This window comes from Lissotriton vulgaris, chromosome 8, assembly GCF_964263255.1.
Source record: "Lissotriton vulgaris chromosome 8, aLisVul1.2, whole genome shotgun sequence".
Classification (NCBI taxonomy): Eukaryota; Metazoa; Chordata; class Amphibia; order Caudata; family Salamandridae; genus Lissotriton; species Lissotriton vulgaris.
In genome coordinates, this window is record NC_141696.1 from 1224248375 (window position 1) to 1224270905 (window position 22531).

The following is a 22531-nucleotide window of genomic DNA, read 5'->3' on the forward strand; positions in this document are numbered from 1 at the left end:
TTAGGAAGATCATTCCCTTTCATTCTCGGATCTTGCAGCGATATTAATGCTGTATTAAACCTAAAACTATTCTTAATTTAGAAAGGTATGCAATATATTAAATGTGTTTGTTTTCTTGGATGAAAAACGAAGTGTTGAGATTTGAACTACACTCTGCTGATTCTGACTCATTATTTCTCTGTGAGTAAATCATTTAGTTAATCTCTCTCTTGATTGGTATATTGATTTACAATAGATAAGGGATAGCAATTTGAATACAGCATTATCTTATTCTTGGTCCTCAACTGATAATTGCTCATCCGCAGAATATCCAGTCCCTTTCAGCACAAAACAAGATCCATTGGAGGACCATTTGAGAATGGTGGGTAGCAGGAGGTTAGAGGAAATTTCTTAAAATCAATTAACTGAGAAAAGGGAAAGTTAATTTTCTGGGCCAAGTACGCAAACGCTACAACAACAGTGCACCACTGTAAGGTGCAGGACAGGCTAAGATGCATTTTGGTTACTGCAAATTGCAAGCTTTATTCAATGCCTACTAATGATTTCCAAAACTGGATACGCCATTTTAGAATACAATATTTTTCTGATTTAATATAACTTGGAACAAGTGCATTGAACGCCCTCCAACATCATTTGCCGTTTTTATTGTTCCTAACATAAAACATTGTTGTGTATTTATGTTGGATTTAGCTTTGCCATTTTCAGCTTAGGATACTCAGGATGGGAAGTACACATTGTCACCATCAAGGTAAATAATGTGTTATTTTAAGAGAAAATTAAACAACGAATTGTGTTTATGCTCATTTGTTGAAACTGCCATTTGTCTTGATGATGCCCTAGAGCTATTTAGTGATTCTATTTCCCAAAACATCAACCATGCAATTAGTTTTGGCATCATAGATAAAAAATACTTTATTGAATGAAGAGTGGCATGTGATGCAACTTCATATTCATTCCTCCTTCTCACAGTCACACAGTCATAAAATTAATTACATTTTCCATTGGGCAACAATATTATAATTCACAAACATTTTGATAAACAGCTCTACAAGAAACGTTTAACCATCTCTAGCCTGATTTGGAATGTATATCCATGACTGCTGAACCCACTTGGGTGAACAAGTTTAAGCAAACTCCTCTGGGGAAACTTTTGTTGAAAACGTTGATGTACAATTTAGTGTGTGAGAGCATAGTTTTATGCCTGGAACTTATCAGTGTATTACTTAATCGTCTCTGCTCTTCTCTAAAAGACTTCTTAACTGTAGGTAACATATTCTTTCATTTTCAGTCAGCAAAGAAAACAGTTTTCAGCAATGTAAGGTTCAACATTTAACCTTTGACTCAAGAACTCTGGTTTCACATTCCAATGCATGATCCTTGATTCAAACTTTAGACTCTAGGCTACACTCCAGACACATCTCCTTACCTCATACTCTAGAGTTCTTGATTCTTCACTTCTGACCTCACATTCCTGATTTGTGAATTTACACTCTCAATTTTACTCTCCAACTCCACACTCTTGATGCCATGCAAGCTATGCCTGTGAAAACTCTGTTCACTGATGTTTCACATTCAGAGAGTTATTAGAAATTGTTATTGTTTATCATTATTGACCAAATATTTATGTCAGATTCAAGCAAGAACCCCTCAAAATGTGTCTGTCATACCATACATATATATTGTTTTTATAATCAACAACTAAAATAGTCCATAGAGTTTATTCTCTCCATAGGAGAAGTTAGGCAATAAATTTGAGTTGATGGCTTCCAGACTCAGTCAAAGAAAACTGTTCCACTCTTCGTATGTAGAAGACCATCTATTCCTATATCTTCCTAATGGACATTGATAAGGCAGCCCAGCCAACGCCTTTCCGCTTATACTAGGACTTCATCAGGGCTGAAAGAATATGTACATCATAATTACAACTAAAATATAAGATTACAAAAACAATCAATTATTTACACACATACATATTTATGAGGAATTAAATCATTGTTGACTGCAAGAGAACCCTGATTTCTAAATTTCTTGCAATGATCTGATGCATCGGATCATTGCAAGTAATTTCTCCTTCAACCAACCACACTGACACCTCTTTTCTGTAGGACTCCTACTGCACGCATCTTGTACATATACAGAACCAGATTAAGAGGCTGGGTTTTCACTTATGTCACTTCTAAAGCTTGGAACATCCTCCCACTGCACTCCTATCTTACATTTCGCAAGAAGCTGAAGACCTGGCTTTTCAATTAACCAAGCTATCATAGACAGGACTAGGCTCACACATCCGTTGAGAGCCCAGATACCCTTGCGGGTGACAGTGCACTGTACAAATATACATAACATAAATGTTAAAAAATATCTCATGGATAGATAGACAGGAATATAGATAAACAGATATATCGATAGATAGATAGATAAATAGATAGATAGATAGATAAATAGATAGATAGATAGATAGATAGATAGATAGATAGATAGATAGATAGATAGATAGATAGATAGATAGATAGATAGATAGATAGATAGATAGATAGATATGAGCTTTCTTACTGCTGAGGGCTGTCTGGGTAATATCCACACACACAAACACACACACACACACACACACACATATATATCAAACAAACCCACCTCCAGTAGGGAACGAAAAGGGACACAGTGGATCAGTTTAAGGTAGGTTTATCTATAGTTGGCATTACACGTTTCGGATAATTTCCATCCTCAGATGCCAATCATACTACACAGGTGCCTGCTACAGTCCCTTCTTTAATGGTATGAACTTCCTCCCCATTGGTAGAAAATGAAAGGACTATAGGTTCCAGCATCCATCTGGGCGGACGACAGGAAGGCTACCTGGACCCAGGATTGTTTCTTTCCACAAACAACCACCACCTCAGCGGTCCAATGCCTTCTGCAGCCTCCTTTGGGGGCAAAGTCCAGGAAACGTATGACAATGCTGCATGTCTCACCGTGAAGTCACAGTCCCATTAAGGCCTAACACCTGCCCTCCTGTGGCCGCAGTGTACCAAGCACCATCCAATATCTCGAATCACTAGCTCCAATTACCACTGATGTGCTTGGTTCGTCAGGGCGGGTCCATTTACTTGCGCAGTGGTTACGGAAGAAACATCAAACAAACTCGCCTCCAGTAGAGAACGAAAAGGGACACAGCGGATCAGTTTCAGGTAGGTTTATTTGTAGTTGGCATTACGCGTTTCGGATAATTTCCTTCCTCGGATGCCAAACATACTACACAGGTGCCTGCTACAGTCCCTTCTTTAATGGTATGAACTTCCTCCCCATTGGTGGAAAATAAAAGGACTGCAGGATCCAGCATCCATCTGGGCAGATGACAGGAAGGCTACCTGGACCCAGGATTGTTTCTTCCCACAAACAACCACCACCTCAGCTGTCCAACGCCTTCTGCAGCCTCCGTGGCGGGCAAAATCCAGGAAACGTACGACAATGCTGCATGTCTCACCGTGAAGTCACAGTCCCATTATGGGCAAACACCTGCCCTCCCATGGCCACAGCGCACTAGCACCATCCGATACCTCGAATCACTTCCTCCAATTACCACTGCTGTGCTTGGTTCATCATGACGGGTCCCTTTACTTGTGCAGTGCTTACGCAAGAAACATCAAACCAACTCGCCTCGAGTAGGGAATGAAAAGGGACACAGGGGATCAGTTTCAGGTAGGTTTATTTGTAGTTGGCATTACGCATTTTGGATAACTTCCTTCCTCGGATGCCAATCATACTACATAGGTGCCTGCTACAGTTCCTTTTTTAATGGCATGAACTTCCTCCCCATTGCTGGAGTTGGTGGAAAATGAAAGGACTGCAGGATCCAGCATCCATCTGGGCAGACGACAGGAAGGCTACCTGGGCCCAGCATTGTTTCTTCCCACAAACAACCACCACCTCAGCTGTCCACCGCCTATGCAGCTCCGTTGTGGGAAAAGTCCAAGAAACACACGACAATGCTGCGTGTCTCACCCTGAATTCGCAGTCTCATTATGGCCGAACACCTGCCCTCCTGTGGCTGCAGCGTACCAAGCACCATCCGATACCTCGAATCACTTCCTCCAATTGCCACTGCTGTGCTTGGTTCGTCAGGGTGAGTCCCTTTACTTGCACAGTGGTTACACAAGAAAAATCATACAAACTCGCCTCCAGTAGTGAACGAAAAGGGACATCGCGGATCAGTTTAGGGAATGGTGAGTGTGTACTCCATAGGAGATCTCGAGAGCTTTTCCAAGATTAATATCCGTTCTTTTGAATTGTAGTACAAAGGACAGAGCTATTTTTTATTGCAGAAAGGTGTCTTTATTGTTTTTCATAGAACATGGACAGCCGACACGTGTTTCGCCCCCTCATGGCGATTTGCGCCGGGGCTTTCTCAAGGTTGTTAGACTAATGCCCTCTTCGGTCCCTGCTCCTAGTCCTCCAACGTCAAAGCGGTTCTCGGGTTGAATCCCAGCAGATCAGTTTCAGGTAGGTTTTGTTGTAGTTGGCATTACGCCTTTCGGATAATTTCCTTCCTCAGATGCCAATCATACTACACATGTGCCTGCTACTGTCCCTTCATTAATGGTATGAACTTCCTCCCCATTGGTGGAAACCGATAGGGCTGCAGGATCCAACATCCATCTGGGCGGATGACAGAAAGGCTACCTCGACCCAGGATTGTTTCTTCCCACAAACAACCACCAACTTAGCTGTCGAACGCCGTCTGCGGCCTCCGTTGCGGGCAGAGTCCAGGGAACACACAACAATGCTGTGTGTCTCACCGTGAATTCGCAGTCCCATTGTGGCCGAACACCTGCCCTCCTGTGGCTGCAGCGTACCAAGCACCATCCGATACCTCGAATCATTATCTATCTAGACTCAACTTACAACCAGTAGCGGGCAGTTTCTTGGCAAAGAGGAAGGCGGAGGGAGCTGAGGGGACCGGGATGAACAACCAAAACAATAAATAATATAATCACTTACCTCTTCGACAATCCGACGCTCCACGCTCCTCTCTGGCTCTGTCACAGTCCACTGCCGGGCACAGGCTCAGAGAATCCCCTGGGCCAATCCTGACACTGCATTAAAGCAGCATCAGGATTGGCCTGAACGCTGATGATTTGCGCTCTCAGGGAGACTGGGAGCCTGTCCTTGCTGGTCTCTCCAACCCAGCAACGATGCTGGGTTGGAGAGAGCTTTAGTGCGCATGAGAGTTTGGCTGGCCTGAGACGGGCTGCAAAAACCCTCATGTGCACTGACGAGGGCACGTGCAGCTCCCCCTTTGCCTATCATCTCGTGCCCCCCCCGCCCCCCCCCCCTAAGTGATGCTAAGGAGACATATAAAACAATAATAAACACATGTTTATTATCATTTTATTTTTTATTTTTTGGCTGCTGGCAGAGGGTGCGCTGCTCCTCTGCCATTGCGGAGGAACTGCCGCTGGCTACAACCACCTCCCACCACATCTTAACCCCCGCTATACACCTCCTTCCCCTTAACTAAGACTTACAATGGTAGATCTCTGAGACGCTCTGCTGCAACTCATCACCTTCCACAGGCTAGTCATGATATTTCTGATGAACATTATTTATTTATTAAGGACATTTTATAGTGCAAACCACATCACTCTGCTTGCCCGCAACTCTGTTGAAAGTATATCCAGGCAAATGGGTTTTTAGATTGAAACTCACAAATGGGTGAAAATTGTTGACTGGGAGTTGTGTGTTCATGCAACCCCAGACCTACAGTGCAAGAACCTACATTGGATTATGACAACTTGGCACTTATCAAACACTGTTGTGCACTTATTAGACTTACTTGAATGGAGTAGGCTACAGTTCCCCAGGCAAAGTGACAAGGAAATGTTCCATTCATTGGCTGAATTTCAGGTAGTGGAGGAAATCCATTCTTTTCTATAAGCTTTTGATAGAACAATGCCGATGACTTTGGCTGCAGCTTCTTGCTGTGCTTCGTGAAATCAACATAATATAGCCCGCGTCTAATATTGTATCCTCTGTGCCATTCAAACCCATCCATGAGAGACCAGACGGTGTAGCCAATTACGTTGACTTTGTCGTATTTTATCGCTGAGTAGAGAAGGATTAAAAATACGATCATGTTTGTTTTATAACAAGAATATAACACTGGTGGTGTTGAGAAAACATAATAGAAAAAAAGGACAACGGACAAAAGAAAGATACATTATCATACATGAACGCATTCATCCTTTTACTTCTGGATGCCTAAATTGAGAAAACCTAAATCCAGATGTTATTTATTGACTCAGCTAAAAGCCATACAATAACCGTAGTATGTTTTAACATAGCATGCAATAAAATAGCTTTAAAAGACATAAATACCTAAAACACACACAAAATCCTAGGCAAAAGTATTTTATGTATTTTAAACAACCATTTTTTGTCCTGTCAGGGTACACCTTTTGAGCTGCCAGGCTGGCAAAATGTGAGCTGAAACGGGCAGAAACATATGTGTGTATCAGTCTAGTGGTACAGAGCAGTTTCACCTCCAGTGATATTAATTCCATATTGTTTGAACAGTGTGAAGATTCAATAAAAAGAAATTTAAGAATTGAAAAATAGAGAGCACCAGTACCATCAGATATGAACTACTAAATAAATCTTTGAAGCAAGGCATATAAGACTTGACTAGAAAAATAGATATCTCAACTATAAATAAATAATGATAAAATAAAAGATATTTATATCTTACATTCTTATCAATTGCAGCCCTTGGAGTTAAAGGTGAGTTGCAGATACATAGGGAAAGTAATATTTGTTGGCAAAAAACTCAAGGCCAGTTTTATGACTATGCATGGCATTTTTTGTTAGAGCCTGGGAGAGGGCAAGCACTGCATGGGATGTATGACATTACAACGCATGCTTTTACCACGCATGCTGTTACAACGCAGTTTTTACAACGCATGCTGTTACAACGCATAGCGCTTTGGGGTGCTGGATAGTGAATAGTTTAATTTACTATTCCAACTCCAGTCCCCGTGGATAGTAGGGAAGGTGTTGGATAGTAAATTAAAATTATTCCCTATCCTAGAGCGCTCCCCAGTGCAATGCGTTGTAATGGTTTTCGTTGTAAAACCTGCATTGTAAAAGCACTGCGTTGTAAAAGTTTCGTTGTAAAGGATGTTTCCCACTGCATGTGCTCTCACTTGCGAGACACTATTGCTTACAGTAAAGGGCTTTGAGCCTGACAATTGCTTACCATTTTTTAGCTTCAGTGTCACTCTCCTTTGCTGCCTCCTATTTGGCCAATGCGGGCCAAGTTTCACTTCCGTTCCTTTTAGTGAGCATTGATCAAGCACAGATTGAGTCAACTTAATTGATGCCCGTCTGCTGTTCACCCTGTGTACTACTTCTTCTTCCCTCGCTCCAACTACCCCTACCCCATCTGGTGGTCCTTCCCTTCTCCCCACACCTCCCTCCTTTCACTTTCCCCTCCCACCTCTTCCTGTCCAATATTGCTAATCCCTCTCCCTCATCTCCCTTGTGTTACTACACTCACTTTCTTTTTACATATAGCACAGCAGTGCAGGCTGCTGTGGAACACAGTTTAGAAAACAAAGCAATGTTAAACAGCAGCTACCAGTGCAACGTGTTAAAAAAACATTGACAAAGCCAATAGATCTTGTGTAGGTGAAACCTAGTGGCTTTCCCAATGCTAGTTTAAAATATACATTTGTCTACTGTAGATTTTGCCAAACCTCATGCTGATTGGTATAAAAAGGCACAGGATTTTTTTTGCAAAAACATAATGAACAGAATCAAACAAAATATTTCAGGGAGGAAGGTGTTTGTCCAACTTACTTTTTGGCGGTTTTGTGTAAATCTGCATTGTGGATATGAAATCTTTACAGAACCCAAAATATCATTATATTAAGAGTTTAATTCTCAAATAAGTGCCAGAATGATTTGAATATAATTTCAAATGTGATTGTTTCACTATAAATCCTAAGTCGTTGTTATGTTGGCTAATCACAATAGCTGTATTTAGAACCTCGACAGTCTAGAAGAGCAGAACATTTCTGCTCCATCAGCATGTATGAGGCTTTAAAATCAATAGTAGCCATTCTCATACTGTTGAAGGTGTATTATTAGTAGAGGGTAAGTATGCATCTACCGCTAGCAATAAAGCCACCAACACAATATATAGCCCAGACGAAGTCTCAATAAGTTATGTTCTTGCTTAACCCTTGGTAGCTAGCTGCGAGCAGGCAGGCTTAACTTAGGAGACAGGTGTGTAAAGCATTTAAAAATACCATTAGATTAAATAAGTAAGACAAACCATAAAAATGCCCAACCTATTTATAAACATAAGACATATTTGATTAAATATGATTAAAATGACACCAACACTAATTTAATCCGGTGTAGGGAACAGGAAATATGAATGTTCAAAGAATACCACTTTCTAGTGCTTAAAAACCAATAGCATCAATTTATAACATGTGGTCACACTTGACTGGTACAAAGTCAATGTTTGAGGCTGAACGTGATGGAGCCCTGGTCGGCTTCACTAAGAGGGAAACCTGGGTAAAACTTTTACCATTGCACTTAGAAACATTTCTGGAGGATTTTCTCTCAACGTCGAGTGGGCCTCTCGAGCAGGCTAGATTTGCAGCAACTTCATCATCTTGCCTCAGCGGGAGCCCCTAGTCAACTCCTAGAAGTCTTGAGTCGGGTTGCGGTTTGACATAGTCAACTTGACTCTCGACATAGGGTCGGTCACCTAATGGAGCTTTTTCCAAAAGTTGCTACAAACTTCTCAAACTTCTTCCTGAAGTTCTTATTTGAGGGTTCAAAGTGGCCACAAACAAAATCCAATAGTCTCTGAGTTGCTCCTCGAAAGTTGGGACTACAGTTCCCACAATGCACTTGGCCAAATCCTTTAAAGTCCAGCTGAGGGTGGTCAGCTAGGTTCTTTTTGCAAGAGATGAGGAAGGTGGAGCTCTTTTAACCTGTTGCTTTCAGGGAGTGCACTCCTTCTCTTTTTGAAGCAAGGCAAAGTCCTTAGGGCTGTACTTCTTTAGTGTGCAGCAGGTGCAGTCGTTCAGAGTGCAGTCCACTTGGTTCAAGCCAGGATTACAGCAGGGCAGTTCTTCTTACTGTTGTAGTTTTAGGCAGGGGATCTGAGTCGCTATACAGCTCTTCCATATTCATCCATTGTTCCGGGGTGACAAGTGTGGGGGCACGCCTGACCAATGGGGTACAGCATGCCACCCAAAAGTATGACAATGTCCTCCAGAGTGTGGCATGTTCTTGTCAAACAAAGTGCTGTACTTTCCAAATTCAAGATGGAGAAACTTTCTCCTTGGGATTATGATCTGACTAAGCCAACCTACTGGTGTGGCTTATTTCCCTTAACATTCCGTTCCAGACCTTCTGCAAATTTCATTCTTGTGATTCCCATCCGGCTGGGTTGTACAGGAAGAGGGGATAGACATGGCTTGCATCCTTACTCTCCTGCTCTCTTTGATGACTAGTTTGTTTGTTTAGTTCCCTTCCTGGCCTTTTCTCTGCAGCTGTAGATCTCCCCTGACCAGACAGACATCATTTGTTTCTGTGCAAGCCACTAACCACCTCATCAGAGAATTTTGGTTCAGCCTGTAAAGGGCTGGCCAATCAGGAGAGGTTGCCAGAAGGCTGGATTTTGACTCACAGAAAAAAAGTTCTATAGCTTCTTTTCTGTATTAGTTATGATATATTCCACAGTGGCAAGTTGTATTTATCATTACTAATCATTACTAATCTTTTAAGTCCTCTAAAAATTATTTTAGCTCCTCCTGTCAATAGTTTTACTTTATTGCAGTATTCCCATATTGCCATGTGGAGCTAGAATGCTGCATTGGGAAAAAACGAAATTGATAATTTTACCCTCATTGGGGCATATAAAACACCTTTTAAAATGTCCCTGCCTATTTTTACATGACACCCTACCCAGGGGACACCTAGGGTAGACCTTAGGGGTAATCTATATATAAAGATAAGGTAGTTAATACTTTGGAAGTACCTTTAAATCCAGAGTTGAATTTACATATACTTTAAATTTAAAAACAGTTTTCAAAGCAGGGCTGACTTTTAAAATAACAGCAGGCAACACAGCAGTGCACACTTAAGTGCATTAAATCTGCTGGATCCCAAAACCTATGTGCCCTACCATAAAGTAGGGACTTACAGATAGGTTGTCAGTACCAATTGTAATTATACCAAATTACCATAAACCGTTTAAGCAGAGCACTGGCGCTGGGCCTGGTTAGCAGAGCCCATGCACAGTCAGAGTCAGTTACCACCAGTATCAGTCACATATTGGGGGCAAAAGGGATGACTTTCCCACACATACCAAGTCATGAATACAAAATCCACTTGAGGGCAGTTTGTGCACACCCCGTCCACTGGTCTTAACAGAGGTGGAACTTGTCCGTATTCAATTAAATATAAACGTGCCAGGTTAAATATTTGGGAATTTGGCTTAGCAGAGACATAGAAGAATCTGGCGCATCAACTATGGCTGTCTAATGGAGTGGCTGGAGGGCAAGATTGCTACCTGGTCTAGATTACCGCTATCTCTGGCGGGCAGAATAGCCATAGCCAAAATGACAATATTACCTACATTTCTATACTTATTTGCAAACATACCGCTACCACTCACACAAACATTCTTCAAGAAACTCAGATCCCAGCTGGTGGCCTACTCATGGGCAGGTAAACAACCACACATAACCTGGGAACTCTTGACTCTATCGCTCTCGCAGGGCCGTATGGGGGCACCAGATTTTGAACTATATGCGCTATGTGCGCAAGATCAATACCTACACTACTTTGTAAATGTAAATGTAAATGTATTTGAGCTTATATAGCGCACAGCTACCCACAAAGGGGAACCCGTCCTACTTGGTACACCAAACCTCATTCGAGTCTCAGGTAGTGCTGGAGAGAGATGTCGCTGCGCCTACACCACTGCAGGTTGCCAAATACCAAACCTATCAGAGAACAAGCAAGGAGATAAACACAGTGGAATCCCTGTGGTGGGCATGGGGGGACTAAGAAGACGTGCAAACATCCTGTCACTTTATGCGCCTTCAACACCACTAGCATATCACCCACTCATTCCCACTTTGAACAACAAAGGAGCCATACAATGCACTCACCAGATGGGCCTAAATACCTTTGGAGATCTCTACCCAGACAATTCATTCCTGGCCCATCCACATGGCCTTGATGAAACCCAGGCACCCATTCTGGAACTACTCCTATATTATTAACTCAGAGCCACATGCAGACAAATACACACCACCTTCCCGACTGCTCCACCAGTCCTGACAGCACTAGAAAACTTATTAACCAACCCATCGCCTAGGAAACTAATTACACGTCTCTACAACACCACGCAGGCTGCCTTGCCGGTCACGCCGGCTAGAGCACTAGAGCAATGGCATACAGAACTAGACCCATCCCCCACAGATGAACAATGGGCATATTGCTGTTCTTAGCTCAAATATCTCTCCCCTAATTATAGACTGTGACTTATACATTTTAAATTTCTCCATCAACTGTACCGCACACCCCTACAAATACATAAAATGGGACTGAGATTGTTAGAGATGCAAACAGGCACAAGCAACATTCCTACACTTAGCATGGCTCTGCCCACCCATATCCCGGTACTGGAACAGAGCCTATGAGACCATACACAAAGTCATGGGATTCCTCATGGAATGCACACGACTAGTAGCCCTACTGGGTCATGTCAAAGAAGCCCCCCCCTATTATAAGCTGTCTATCAGCTATTATGCTACTCGTAGCCAAGTTCAGAATTGCAATACACTGGGGTTCAACAACGATACCTCAAATAGACACCTGGGTTCATGACATCACCTACTGCCAAAACAGCTGACAGCCTATTGGGACCTAATGCCTTTGGCATCTAGGCCCAAAGATACATTTACAGCATGAGCCAGCACGCAAATGAGACTGCGATAAACACATCCCAAGATGCAATAGGCAAACAGCCTCCCATCTAATCTAAACCTAGTATGGGGTTGCCCAGGAGTTTAGAAGCAAAGTCATATCGCAAACACATCAAGGCGGAGTACTGCTCTAGTATCTGCTCACTGTACTAGATGTCAATGATATGCCTACCTGTGTATCACTGTATTGACTGCTGCAGCAACGTAATATATATTGTAATCTGTAACAGTTTGTGCCCTTTTGCATGTAATTGATCATCAAGGACGTGGTCTGCTGCAGCTGTATAACATGCCCTGCAGTTTCGCATGCTAATGTCGCTTTGTTAATGCCAAGGCATATAATGCATATATGTATGTAAAAAAAACAATAAATAAATATTAATATAAAAAAATAAAAAAATGTTAATATGGATACTACATCAAAATGTGTTGAGCATGAGGTATTTTTGTCCAGGCAGGCAGAACGTATTTTTTCCATTTTCTCACGTTTTGTAGAATGGTTTAAAGATTCACTGTAGGCGTATTCTGCTCTCCGCTGCCTGGGTGCTGGTGGCTCCATCCTCACCGGGGCATTCATTTAAATGAAATACAGTTCGCTGCACAATGCACATCAAACCTTTTCCAAAGGAAAGGACATCTTGTTTTCAAAGAGCCTCGCTGGCTTGACACCTTCAGTGGTGTAGCAATGTCAGGTGGTACTCGGTGTGGAAAATTTCTTGTCACCCCCGGCTTGACAAAATGGCAAAAAATGTGTTTAAAACACACATTTTTGCCATTTTGTCACCCCCCCTCAGAGCTGACACCCTGGGCGGCCCTCACCCACCTCACCCCCCTTCCTACACCACTGGACACCTTCTGTGTAAGTAAATTTCACAATGGTCTCAGCTGTGACCATGTCATGCCTGTTATACCTGCGCATCAAGGCACGGATTTTGTCCTCCATGGCAACATAGTTTACAGCCCAGCCCACCCTGGGTGCTGTCTGCTATTTTTGTTTATGGCCAACAAATGGCTTGCAGCACACATAACCTGGTTTGATGAAAGCAGGGCCTTCCATGCAAGCAATAAAATCCAAGCCATTTGTCAGGCGACAAACAGAAACACAAGGCCTGGTAACAGATTCGAGGGGATGGCACCGAAGCCAAAATGGTCTTACTGGGTATTAGGCGTTCCACAGCTTTCTGGCAACATAACAGTAAAAGTGCCAAGATAACTCTGGTGATTAATGCACCTGCTGGAGAGAGATTCAAATGTTGCCCAGTGGCAGTTTTGGCTCATCTAAGGTAGTGCAGAGGGTTAATATGCCTGCTGCAAAGATCATGTACTATAGTATTATGCAGATCACAGAACAGTATTTTATGTGTATAGCTCAGTGGGTTACCGCTTTTGTCACAGAGATCCTTTTGTCATTGAGCAGTTCATAAGTTACAATCGTAATCTAGGTTAGAAAGTTGTTTTTCCCGGTCTTTCAATGTCCAGATTCTGCTACAAAGGGTTTGTTTGGGTAGAAATACATTTTTATTAGTAAAGTCAACCCCAGTCACTGTGTTGCGTTCTGAATCCTGAGTCTGTGCTTCCCCAGACCAAGCACTCTTAAAAAATGCCTGCCAGTATGGAAGATGTGAATCTTACACCTTGTAGTCCCCTTTGACTTATGTAACAATATCTATACATTGAATTACACAGATGTGATTCATTGTCACTGTGTGTGTTTGTGTGTGTGGTGTAAAGTGTTCACACACCTATGCTGGTAAGAGAGGTGCTATAAAAAACTTAAATACTTGTGAGAGAGGGCTTTGGAGAGATGAAAGGCACTGTTGGAGGGTGATGCTGAGGGAATCATTGAAGAACCCTAATAAAGATTGCTGCATCCTGGTGCTCGGTAAGGTCATTATTTACTGTGCTTTAAAAACTAATACAATTAAATAACAACTACAATTGAATATAATGAGAAATGTGCTGTAGGATACAGCGTTTTTGCAATTTTTGCCCACAGTTGTGGGGGGTGGGGAGAACAACCCATGTCCCATTGCAGTGGTCAGACTAGCTCGCTATGCACCCTATGGGGGCTGGTCTGACAAAATTTACCAGAAATGCTTTGGGTATATCTGTTCTCACTCTGGCCTTGGATTGCATCAATGCCTCAGGCTCAAGGAAACCCCAGGAGGCTCCACTTTCCTTTGTTGCACTGTGCTCTTGTGAACAGGCCAGATACTGAGTTCGCGTAGCACACAGTGACAGAATACATTGTTGTCGGTATAACTGCTAATATTCTAATTTTCAAGCATTTGTTCAGTTTATATGCAGGTATTTACATTTTATAGAATTAGAAACGTGTTTACATCCTACAGCCTTAGTCTTCACCGTCCGAACACAGCAAAATTGTGGCACACTTCATCACATTACAAAATCCTCTCACTGTAATAGTGACACTTCCTCCAATGCCTATTGATTCACCAACACTAAAAGTAGGTATCCTACCTCTTCAAAGGAATACCTTTTTACATGAACTGATTTTCACAGGCACCGACAAACCACAGTAGCTTGTATTTCCTCATTAGGTTTAATTTCTAAAGGTATATCAATAAATAAAGAAATCTGTGAGGTACTCACCATTGTCATGTTAAAATGTGTTGTGAAGTTCTGTATTTATACTGAATAAGTAGCTATTTAAGTCATTATCATATAAAATCTTTTTATTGATGTCATAACTATACTTTCACCATAGCTTTTATGACACTTTTTATTTTCTCTTTTTTCAAGTGTTTCTCGGGTGGAGAACCTCCCCGTACCCCCTTATGCCGATTTGGCTTGATCGCTACGCTCGGTCTCGACAGTGCACTCACCAGCAACTTTTACATCTCACCACTTTCAAATGTCACCAGCCGCTACTGTAATTAGTCGCTCTATATAAAATAGGGGAAGGAAAATCTGTATGAAGACGGCTGTCTGGGTTGAATTAGGAGGAAGCTGAATGGGATTGTTCCTGTATGATCTGTGTTGATTCGAAACGGAGCAGCTATGTGGAATGTGTGTTGAGCACTGCACTGGCAAGAAGTGTGTGGAAGGAGTTCTACATTTCTGCGCTTTGTGATGCATGTGAGGGCAAAATATGCCATGAACTCTGTGTTGTCTGGACTATAAGATTTAACGTAATGATTGCCTGATTTCTAAGTGATGCTCAGTGTCCAACAGAAGTTTAGATGAGCAACGTGTGATTTGTTTTCTTGCACATCCTGCATATGGAACTACAATTGGGTCAAAAGTCATCATATGACATAGAGATTTACACAAGATCTATCGTAGAAGTGATTTATACAGAATATAGATATAGGATAATAAATACAATAGTAGGAATGGAAAACTAATATGATGTGCAGAACTGTGTTGCAATAGATTATGCATTTTGTCTTAAGCAGGGCTGTGAGCTCACCTTTTGAAAACATCCAGAGCTACTCCGATTCTGAAATCGCAGACATCTATTCATTGCAACTTCAATGGAAATTGTAATCTGAAAAAATATGTTTTTTGGTACAGCAAGTAAAGGCTCTTTGCGCCTTGAGACCCTCCGGGTAAGTAGTGCGCTATATAAATGTCTGTGATTGATTGATTGATTGATTTGCATGCCTTCCTCACAGAAAGCCTCCATGCTTGTTTCTATGTTAGTTTCTGATTGTTTTATTGGAATCAAAGATGTAAGATCAACAATCATAATTCCATTGTTGTAATACCACTTTACGTATTGAAATTCTCAAATGATGTCACGACCACCGTGATCCGACCTACAATATTTCATAATGTACTGAAGGTTGTTTTGGCAGAACGCTTATCCGCAATCCGGGTCTGGGTCTTCTGTTGCCCTAAGTAAAGGCAACTGATTCCTAAAGCCACAATGTCACCACACGGAGGAATAAGTGGTCGGCAAGTGCCCTTGAGAATCTTCCATATTCTCAGAAGGAAAAAGGCACAGGGGTCACAAACAACCTTCTAGCTGGATGAAGACTTTAAAGTATTGAATCAATCCAGGAATCTGGAATTCAAGAGAGGAAATCTTATGGAGTTCTTTATCAGCATCATGGATTAAAGAGCAGCAACTGGTGGTAGCAGGGAAAGAAGCAAAGGAACCCAACTTTGTTACGATGCAGCCTCCAACAGACTAAAGTCCATATAGAAAAATAATAGGAAAAGTAAATTTAATAAAACATCATATGGCAGAAAACATATTGGATTGAGAACATTAGGAAGGCACCAAGGAATAAACAGCAATGATGGAAAGGAAAAGGGAATTAAACCCTGAACTGTATTTGCTGAAGAGTAGCTTGCAAACCCTCCGGCAGATGAGTGTTATTTTGGAACTGGAAGAACAAGGAGCAGCAACCAGGAGCCCAAAGCCTGCCCCAGGTGAGTGAAACTCACAGTCCGCAGCTGCCGCTTCCTGCAGTTTTCTGAGGCTACCGGCACTGTGGTATCAGGCAACGTACAGCGGCTCTGAGGTGCCCGACAGCTGAGACGTTGCAATTGCAACAACACTTTGTGCTCACAATTCACAAGGACAGTCTTTAGTATCCAAAGTTGTGCTCAAGTCACATATACAATTGTTGCAATTTTGTTCCGGATGTTACCTGTTCGTGAGATGTGATCACAAGAGAATCGGTCCCTATGGTGTGAACTGATTTATGAGTAAGCAATGCTCCTACTGGCCAAAGCATACCTAGTTTCATACATTTAATGGGTCAAGTGGGTGGGTAAATGAAGGTAAATCTATAAGGAAAAGGCTCTGTTCTAGGCTTTTTCAAATTGGAATTAAGAAGAGGGCCTTAGTTCCTGGGTTTTTGTCATGGTTTTAGGCCTTTGGTTTCTTGCTGCTGGTCTTTGGAGACTGTAGGCCTGATGGTTCTGTTTATCAAAGGATTGGATCCCGGGCCTGTTAAATGAAAGAGTTGAAGTGTGCTGACCAGAGTACAGTGAAAAACATAGCCCTGCATTCTAAAATGAAACCTAGGTAAACATAAAAACAATAATTATTGGGGGATGCTAGTTTTGTTAGGTGGGTAAAATTGACAGCGTGGAGCGGATTAACAAGAAAGTGACTCGGTGCATTCCGCAACCCATTTGGTTGCGCCGCACTAAGTCACTTTCAGAGCACAGGAATGTGACATATTTACAATGATATGACGTATTCCTGTGGTCTCCCCTGCGCTGACTCACAAAGAACTGCCATGCGCCGGCGCAGGCACCCTTGCACCATGGTGCAAGGATGCCTGCGTCATGGGGAGATCGTTTTCGTGCAGGAAAGGGTATCTTCCTGCACAAAAACAATCACTACAGGCATTTTCCTCTTTCAATGCATGCTTTAGAATACTGCATGCATTAAAGAGGAAAGAACAAGTAGAAATTAAAGCATTTCTCCTTGTTGCGCCTCCCTACGCCTCCCCTGGTAGCATTCACATGCATTTCCAGATTTATGATTCCTCGTAAATCTGAAATGTGGCTGGTTCCATGGGTGTTGCGTGGGAACACCCACAGCAACACCTATGGAATGCCCCTTTCACACAAAGTGCTGCGTGTAAAGGGGCAGTATTTACAAGGACAGGAAAAGCCACGCAGGGGTGGCTGTTCCTGTCCTTGTAAATATGGAGCAGGAAAATATCCCCCTAGTATGTCACAAAAAGTGATGTACTAGTGGCGCAGGGGGCTTGTGAACCAGCCCCTAAGTTTCCAGCTTTAACATTGTACTGTAATAAAACTCTAGATTAAAAAAAAATTGTAAGTGGGACTAATTTCTCCAAAGGGATAACTCTTAATTTCGTGCACAAAGGATACAATATTCTGCACATGTGTTTTATTTCTCAAAGGTATGGAGTTAAGTGTATTACATCCATACTCATATATGCTTACCACCCGGATATTTTGGTCCTACATATATTGATCACACTATTTTAGTTTGACGGCATTTCTGTCCTCGATACACGGATACTTGAAACTGCCTTGACAAAAATGTGACTAACATGACAATGTGTGTTGTACTGGTGCAGTAAGAAAACCGCACAAGTAAAATATGCCTGAGTCCAGAACATCTGAAGTCTTAAGATAACATGTAAACCACACAGGTCTGTCATTTTATGCTACTCCAGTCACAATAAAAAGTCTTCTTCTATGAAGAAACATAGGGCCATATTGTCAAGAAAGGGCGATACATTATCGCCGCATTTATCGGCAGGAAACTGCCGCTAAAGCGGCGATAACGGGCTTGATAATATGCCCTTGTGAATTCCCATAGAAGCCCATGTTCACACCAGAACCTGGGCTTCTTTGGGAATTCACAAGGACATATTATCAAGCCCATTATCGCCGCTTTAGCGGCAGTTTCCTGCCGATAAAAGCGGCGATAATGTATCACCCTTTCTTGATAAAATGGCCCATAGTGTTATTTGCGCGCCACAACTGCTACTTTGAGTATCCATGGCCTTTTAGAACACCACAATGGCATATTGAGCAGCACTCCTACCAGACTGGCATATTAAGTATCATACTAGCAGCGTCATCGAGTATTCAAATAGCAGCTTGTATAATTGGCGGCACCCAGGAAAATTGAATGAACAGGTGCCTATGATATATTGGAAATACTGGAAATGGACGGCCTCCGATCTGATCCCATTAGAAATGTGGGAGAGTAAAAAGAGAACAAACAAAATTCTCAGTGTGATAAAATGGAACATAAGCTGATAATAGAAGAATTGTACTCAACCAGAGGCCTTGTAGATTTTTGGCTCAAAAACGCGGGTGATATTTCTTCTGGATTATGAATTACAAATTTGATATGCATGTTGTGCGGAGGGACTACTGCACACTGCATTAGATAGACACTGCAAAACAAATGTTTGTCGGCGACCTAGCCGGTGTTTCCATCAGGTGAATGATACACGATTTATTGCATGGGTAAAAATGATGCTCCTGAATACTACAGGACAACATGAGGTATTTTAATACTTAACGAGCCTCCATTCTCTTACCACGCTTAGCAGCGCTATCTAAATTAAATTATGCTTCAGTTTCACCTTCAGTTCCTATTAAGCATTCAGAATTGCCACTCACTCCGACATTAAGGGTACTCACTTTTTACTCACTACTATATAAAAGTATATTGAAAATGTGGATGAACTTCAGAGAAGGACAGCAAAACTAAAGAGGTGGTTCAAAAAATGGCGAATGGTTTGTATGTATTGAAGGCTTTAAAACTGGGGAAACTAGAACAGGCAAACATAATAAACAGCAAAACGGCAATACTGGAATTGACCCATGTTAGGCTGTGTCACAGCCTACACAATCCTGTGACAAAATAATGAGAGTATTGCTGTGCCAGTGGCTCCTGCACCAGACAGAGTTATACAGTAGGTGTTTCAATTTCTACTGTCCTATTAGTATTTTCACTCATGCCAAGTGAACAGCCAAGGATGGTCATTCTTTCATTAATTCATGTGTCCATCAAGCAATCATCTAGCCATCCATTCATTTATAATAACGGTAGAGTGCAAATCCTACCTTTTAAGGTCTCCATGATGAACTGCTTGAGATAATACATATATTTAGCATCCTCGGTTTGGGTATTCCCAGAGACAAACCAGCTGTTCTCTACGATGAATATTTCGGGGCTGTTGAATTCAGCATGGATCCAGCACAGGACCTGTCTCAGGCTGATGGACTCAAGTTGTTTGAACTTCATCTCGGAGTCCAGCAGGCTGAAGCTCAGCGCAGGGCCAAAGGAAAGGGCAAAGAAATCAGCAGTTCCTTTAATTGACCGTTTCTCTTCTTCTGTGAACGCGGGCAGTAAAGAAGAGAGGTTGTTCTTCATGCTCTGGGGGTAGTCCCCGTCAATAAATATGGGCTTGGCGAACCAACCCAGAACAAAGTCCAGGGACTTCTGGCATGCCTTTATGTCTTGTTCTGTCATGTTTTGGGGTTTTATCCAGTGGGAGCCAAGGGCCAGCGACACTTGTCCTCCTTGAGTAGAGCGGAACAGGTCATTGTAAAGGTGCCAGACAGCAGCGTGAGCCTGTGAAAACACAAAATGATCACAAGTGGTTACACTTCAAAATTAGAGAAACCTTTGATATGTTCACTGTCACTGTTTCTAACCCCCCTAAACACAAGTTACATGGATCAAACTGTCTGTCAGTCACTGTTTCTAACCTCCCAACTCACAGGTTTACATGGATCACACTATCTATCAGTCACTGTCTATAACCCTAAAAGACACAAGTTTTCATGGATCACATTGTCTATCAGTCACTATTTCTAACCTCCCAAGACACAAGTTTACATGGATAATATTGTCTATCAATAACAATGTGTTTCATCACCTCATGTTTTCCCTCTGTCAACCAACCTTTCCTATTCAACTGTTTCGTCAGTCTCCCTTGCTGAAACCAACCAGTTCAAGTGATGGAGAACTAATAGCAACACTCCAATTGGACTAAATAATTAAGCTTCCAAAACATGAACATTCCTTCTGGTGACATTACACGTAAGCCTATTCTTAGGACACAGTGACAGCATAAAAATGGCACATGCAAGCCCCATAGCGAAGGAAGTGCCCAGCACTGAACTGCTGAGTATGCACTAAGAACCATGTGCCCACCTATGTGTTCCACAGAGACCCGATTTTCTTTTGTAGGGATATGGAGTGTACTGAGAGAGGTGGGGTTTGCACTGTTGGGAACACTTAAGACTGAGGAGGAAATTGGAGTCACCCAAACCATTCACTGTTAGCTTTAATGTGATGTCAATAGAATCTGGATTCATGCTGTGGCAACTTGAAAATATTGGAAAATACTATCAGTGAGAACTGAGGGGCATATTATCAAGGGGGTTTATCTCCACTTTTTTGGCTTTAAAAGCCAAGAAAGCAGAGATAAAATTATCTCCCTATTAACTAGCTGTCGCTAACACCAGTTAGCTACAGCTAGTAGGAGACAGCGACCATCTTGGGCCCCGCTTTGCATGTCAGTGAAATTTATCACTAATGACATGCAAAGTGGGCGTGCCAGGATGTTAGCGACTGGAAACAGTCGCTAACATCGCTATCTCCTATTACCAACTTTTGGAGATATTCGCGCTAAGCGCGAATATCTCCAAAAGCTAACACCTGCCCCATAGCAGTTCCTAGCCATGTTATCCAATGGTAGGTGGATAACATGGCTAAGAGCATTAGCTCGGTAATGCATGAATATCGCTGACTTTTCAGCGATATTCATGCATTTCGGCCGATTTTTATCGCTTAGGAGATAAACCTTGATAATAACAAGGTTCCTAAGCGATAAAAATCGCCGCAGCTCGGCGATAAAAATATTGCCGCTAAGCCAACATAGCGATAATTATCGCTAGTTGTTGGTAATATACCCCAGAGTGACAAAACCTGGACCCTGGAAAAGAATAATTACATTGAATATATTTTTTAATTGATCTTAAAGGGAAAGACATGCTTTCAAACGTTCAAAAATGTATTAAGATGATGGAGTATTTATCAGGTGGCAACACAATGGCAAGATAGAATGTGGTTGACTGTAGTCCGGAACGAATGATTTTATTGGATTTGACGGACCAGGTGAATCTCCTGGAGGGATTCAGGTGATTCCCCATGTCCCACAAATTCCTCACGGAGTTTTGGGTTTAAGGTTATAAATCAGCGGCGTTGCATCTCTACACAAGATTCAATGACCTTCTAAGAGATTCAAGGGCATTTTAGTGGTGTAATTGTAGCTAACAGAAACCAGAATTCCCAATTTTCCAGGGGTGTGAGGGAAAAATGCTTGCTAAGGGCAAGCATTTTCATGAAGAGAAAAAGAGACCCAAGCACGTTAGATTTCAAATATGTGTATGGTGGTCTTGACAAGAAGAAAATTACCATTATCGCAAACAAGTGTAGCCCCTGAATTAAGTCATTGTGTATCAACTGTCTTTATTCAGTAATTACACTTCCTCAGTTTTTAATCTATAAACATTATTGTGATTCGAACTACAGCAGTTTAATTACACACACTCTCAAACTGGAGTGGTTAGGAGGAGAGAAGACACTTGGAACTTCTACATTTCACTGCTCACAACTCTTAAAATAAATCTTCATAAACTAAGCCACGTATTAAGAAAGACTTTCTATGGCAGCATATTTTTCATTACAAGATAAAAAGGATAAAAAAGGTAGTTTAATATTTTTCTGATGTCAAGACCCTACACGCATAAGTGTAAGAACATTAACAGGAAGAGAGTGTGTTCTTATCTCTTATTTTCATTAGCAGTGATTTAGCAATCAAAAAAATTATAAAAAATAACGCAATTGAAAAATGTTATCAATTTCTTAACACCCCACTTGTATGTTTGGTTACCACTCTGTACAGAATGATGTTGCCGGCATCATCAATCAGAATGCTCAAAATTAAGGTAACTGCTTTTTACTGTAAAGAAAAATGTGTTAAATACCCTTCCATATATTTTGCGCAATAGCCCTTTGGACTACTACT

At 41.8% G+C, this 22531-nt stretch overlaps 1 protein-coding gene across 1 annotated transcript in view; it reads right to left on the reverse strand.

Moving 5' to 3' along the window:
- KL (klotho) overlaps nucleotides 1-22531 on the reverse strand; it is a 287172-nt gene that overhangs the window by 52175 nt on the left and 212466 nt on the right. The window contains exons 2-3 of the mRNA XM_086935122.1: nucleotides 19557-20067; nucleotides 5834-6102 (exon numbers count right to left, since the gene is read on the reverse strand). Of these exons, the coding sequence (XP_086791248.1) occupies nucleotides 5834-6102; nucleotides 19557-20067 (780 nt within the window). The remainder of the gene's footprint in view (nucleotides 1-5833; nucleotides 6103-19556; nucleotides 20068-22531) is intronic.